We start from the raw sequence: 5,439 nt of genomic DNA on the forward strand, positions 1-5,439 counted from the left end.
ACTTTTGGGATTACCCTCGTATGCTATCCCAACGAAGTTTTCAACTTAAATTTTGTTACAACGGTCCCCCACCCATGATGCCCATTAGCCTACATAGGGCTTACTAAGTGTACTGCTACAAAGTTCTTTCACACTTAAAATAAACACCGTAAATAAATAGCATAAATAGCATAAAAATAAACATGAACTCAATGAATATGTAACCCAAAAAGTGCTGATTTTCTCCCGAAATATTTTTTTTTTTAAATTTGAGGGAAAAATAAAAAGTTCCCAAAATTCAATCCTATTTTGAATTGTCTTCTAGATTTATGGTATTTGGTGAGCAACCATACGATGTGAAATTAAGTTCCACTTAGTGTATTTTACTTAATTTTAGAAAATTTGAAAAATAAACAAAAGTTTAACAAATAAAGTTTAAAATACAAAATTACGAAGTAATATTTAATGCAATATTTTTATATAACGAAACAAAGTTCATATAAATAATTTATTTCCACCAATTAAAAGAGTTGTTCAATTAACAATCTAGTTTAGCTATAATAAGCATATTTTATTACTGTCTACAGTAAATAATTGTCTTACATCAAACATTCTAACAAACCATTCACATACGTTTTTGTTATTTTGTCTCATTTGGTTCCTTTCTTCAAACTCTCCACCGTTCACTGCAATGCAAAAAGCATGGTGGTTGACAATTGCTAGTACACCCCGTTGAATTATCTTTGACGAAGTTCCTGTATGCCGTACTATTTTTAAACAAGTTTGCTTAAATATTGAATTGACTTAATTATCATGTGACCTTTGCTCCTCCTTTTTAAGTTCGTTTTGTATTCGTTCGTGAGTAAGAACAATTTCTTTAGTTAAATATTCCTCTCGCGCACTTTGAACTTCTGCATCTGCCGATAAATCAGGGGTGAACCACCTAATACTATTTGACACAAATAAAACTAAATTCTCATACAAAGCCACAAGAATTAAACGCCCAACTAAAATATACCAATAAATATATGATGGTGCATATTTTGTGGAAGATTCAAGGCGACTTCTATAACCAAAATACCTGCAGTAGTTGGGTACTGCCACAGATCCTGGTATGTAATCAGTAAAATTATCTGTACTGAAATAGGACAACGAAAACTCAAGGAAACCTTCAAGATCGTTTTGACCTGTTTTTATCCTATAAACCAAAATTGGAATAATGTTTGTGCTGAATGCTACTATAAAGCCATTTGTAAAAATAGCCAGTTTCACAATAAAGTTTATAAACATACGCCATTCTCCGATGTCTGTAACGCGTTGACCAACGGGACGGCGATAGTGTTTTAGATATTTTTGAGCATCAAGCCTCAATTCGATAAGATTACAAAATAACGCAAATAAAGGACCCAAAGGAAATGCTGCTGCAAATAAAATTACATATCCATATTCTAAGATAATTGGCATATAGTTAGGGATAACAATCGAATTAGGCCATGACAAAAGATAATAATCTTTCCCCCATCGAGTTTCACTTTTCCGAATGTCTCTAAAAGTCCTACTAAATACCTTCTGCACAGCTGTTCGAATTCGAAATACAATTAATGTTAACAGTTTTCTGACTACCAGCACAGTATTTACTAAAATAAAGATATTCAATATACATGTCCACAGTTCACATCTTTCATTAGGAAGATTAAGAAAAATACGATATTGCCATGGGTAACCAGTAAACTCTCCCCTATAGAATATAATATATAATGGTTCTATGTAACAAGTGATTGATTCGAGAATAAACAATTTAACAATAAAACTTCGCTCGAATCTATCTTCCGTTTTAAGTTTTTCAAGTTGAGTTAATTTGGATACAAGTAGTGGGTAGATTATTTCTAACAAATACACCATTACAGCGCTTAGAATAGCAAATTGGAACGATCTGAGCAACGTATCATGCACGTATTTATATGTCTTCCATATGAATGTTCTTGTGAAAATACTCCACGCTAAAAATCCAAAGCTCACCAGACAACAAACTACGCATATTGTAACCCCACTTATGATATAGAAAGTGAAGTGCATTGTTGAAAATGAAGCACTTGTATTTCTATTTTCCATCTTTTTTACCACCTTGGACGAGTGCTTCAAAAACTCGGGACGAAACTGGTTCTTACGAACCCAAATGCCTATCATGTGCCAGTTGTACCTATGGCGATCACTTTCTCGTTTCCATTTTGTTTGACAAATAGCACACCAAAATGACGCTAATAGCGCATATGCAACAATGGTAGGGTTATCAAGCAGCAAAGTAAGTTTGGCTAATGTGCAATGATCACTTAAATGGTAGTAGCCACAATATTTTTGACATCCGGGACACATAACAATATTATTTGACGTATTACAAATATCTCGTTTAAATGCTTCCATAGATGTCTCCGAAAGTATGATAATTGTAGATATTACTCCCATTATTGCAAAAGGAATTAACATAAATACTATATAAAATTGTCTCCAAGCAAAGTAGTAAGCTATTTTCTGACCAAAGTACTTTTGTATATCGTCCAATGGTTGTGATTTGAATATGTTTTTGAATGCCCCCCATTTTTCAAAAAGCATAGATCTCATACTTTCTTGATCTTCTAGGTCACTGTCATGTAAAGGATATGCAGCTGTATATGACCCATCATGTAGTAATCTATTAATGCCTACAGCAAACAAGTCCTTGCAATCAGTTGAAAAACGAGTTTGAGTCAGTATATGGTATACAATTTCTGATCGAATTTTTGGAGTGAAGAATTCCTCAGAGAACACATCGAACATATATGATTTACCTCTAGTGAAAGGTGCTGTCAAATATGACCTGAATCCACCCTTCTCCTTCTTAATATTATGCGTGGCGTACCTTCTAGCAAAGATATTCATTACGGGCATTCGAAATTTAAGGACCTCACAGTAAGCTTCTAACACTTCTTGTGGTGCATGGATTTTTATAAACGAAAGTGAACTTTCACTCTCATATTCCAGTTGGAGACCTTCTTTCCTTAGGTTGTGTTCATATATTGCTCTGTTTCTCTTTGATTCTGTATTTAAACTTCGTTTTTCACTTTTATCCCAGCATAATATGAAGTCAATAGGTCTATCTCCATCTCTGAAATAATTCCACGCTTCATTCATATTGAAAATATTAAATATTTTCACGAATTATAATTGTATATACATCCATAAAAAATCTATTAACTTATTATTCATTCCACTTTCTCTTCTTCCTTTGGCCACCTACCCGTACATGCTCCATGATCTCTCCTCTGAGTACTATCACACTTTTCGTAATGTCCACTTATTAGCTATAAAAGTAATAAAGAAAGTTCTGTCGCATTTTCACCCACCACCTTCGAACATCGATATGTCAACAAAGACTTACCTGGAAGGTCAAAAATAAGGCCCCATCAGCATCGACGACCTTCTGCCAATGTTTTGGAAGGCCATGGATTCCATCGTGGTAGAACTTAGTGGGTCATGAAACTAAGAAGGTATCAAGTGCATTTTGCACTTCTACTAGGGATTTGAACTGGCGCCCTCTAAGGTGATTTCCAAGGAATGGAACAGGTGATAATCGGACGGTGCGATGTCCGGGGAGTATGACGAATGCAATATTGTTTCTCATTCAAGGCGTAGAATAGTGTCCAGGGCCATACTAACCATATAGGGCTTAACGTTGTCCTGTAACAAGAAGACCGATTTGCGATTCAGAGGTACTGGCTCCATAGTTTTGAGTTTTTTCTTGAACACGGTTCAACTGCTGACAGTACACAGTCCCATTGATGCTCTGACCAGCAGGTAGCAGTTCCCGATGCACGATGTCGCGAGCATCCATCACTCTCACAGGAGAATCATCTTCTGGTGCAGTGCTGGTTTCGGCTGTTTTGGAACTGGTTCCTAGGATGCTAACCAATGTTGACGGAGCCGTGGAGTTTCGTACAAGACCCACCCTCTCATCACATGTTAACAATCTGTCCAGAAATGGCTCCTTCCTCAGACGAGACAGTAACGAAACACAGGTGTCTGCTCGCGTTGTCTTCTGACCCGGCGACAAATCATGTGGTACCCATCGACCCAACTTGTAGTGCTTTCCAAGTTGATGGAGGTACTGCCAAATGGTTTCTCCACTCACACTGAATTGTAATACCAGTTCCTCACATGTCTGGCTACTGTTCGCCTCAATTGCTGTCTGAGGATCTTCATTTTAGACATGTGTTAGTCTTCCAGTACGTGGTGCGTCTTTGAGTGTTTCGTCACAGCCTTTAAACTTGTTAAACCACCGCTGCACTGTCTGCGTAATCACGACATCCTCAGCAAAGGTTTGGCATATCTTCCACCCCGCTGCAGAGGCGTTTGACCCCAGTTTGAACTCGTACAGCATACACGACATTATTATGCTCTGTGGAGGTCCCATGTTCACTCTGCCTTACGAAAATTCACGGTGTAACTGAATTTCCAAGAACTGCCCTTTGCCTTATCTCCATTCGCATTCAACTCACGGTATGAGGGCCAATTGAACACAGAAAAAAACGACGGAACTTTCTTGGTTACCTATATATATCTAGCTATAATTTACTCGACAACTACATTGAAGTGTCAAAAGTCACTAGATCAGTAGAGAGAACTCGTTGACGTTACCAGATCATGGCGGAAAACCGGTTGAACGGCACGAAGCAGTGTCATTACTGGCAGTTGGACCCTTTTGAATGCAATACAACTTTATGTAGCGTGTTGATGTTAACATGACTTGAGTTATCGGCATTTGAGAGTGGGATGATAATTGGTCTAGATTAATGAGACATTAGATTTTGACAACCATCCGGACATTGAACTTTTCTCGCTTCACGGTATAAAGGGTGGAGCGTGAGTATTGCATTGAAGGCATTACGACCCATTAGGGACTACACAGCGGACGTAAGAGCGTAATTAACTGACCCACAGGGCCCGCAATGAGGGGAGACTCAGAGCAAAAAGGGGTCATTTAAATTTCGAAGATTATCTTCATTATGTAGGGTGATGTTGGAACTATATATCATCTTTAGGCTGATGTTGTGAGCAAAATTCAGTAAACTAAATACGAACATAACATACACTGATCAGTAGAACATTATAACTATTCGCTAATTTTTTGAACGAAATCATTAGATTGACGTAAGAACCACGGGGGACAGTACAACTGCTCGCCGGACGGTGATAAGGATCTCACTCGATTAGTCAGGGTGGTGCTTTGCGTTTAATGGGAAGGACGTCAATGTATCAGAGTTTAATAGGATGGTCAGACGACTGGAAACGGCATTACAGAAACAGCACGACTTGTCTTTTTTTTTTTTTTTTTTTTGCGATCTTCCATGCTTAGGTCTTCCACAGATGAAACCAGCATCAAACCAAACCACAAGTGCGGCTGCTGCATTTCATTAAGACTATTGC

General features: G+C 37.6%; 1 protein-coding gene across 1 annotated transcript; it reads right to left on the minus strand.

Moving 5' to 3' along the window:
• Positions 1-500: 500 nt before the first annotated feature.
• On the minus strand, positions 501-3,195 carry LOC145681418 (anoctamin-4-like). The gene has a single exon (XM_081753061.1). It carries the CDS (start codon positions 3,145-3,147, stop codon positions 784-786), a length of 2,364 nt encoding a protein of 787 aa, XP_081609187.1. The 5' UTR covers positions 3,148-3,195; the 3' UTR covers positions 501-783.
• Between the last annotated feature and the right edge of the window lie 2,244 nt (positions 3,196-5,439).

This window comes from Thermobia domestica, chromosome 3, assembly GCF_964235325.1.
Source record: "Thermobia domestica chromosome 3, izTheDome1.hap1.1, whole genome shotgun sequence".
NCBI classification, from domain to species: Eukaryota; Metazoa; Arthropoda; class Insecta; order Zygentoma; family Lepismatidae; genus Thermobia; species Thermobia domestica.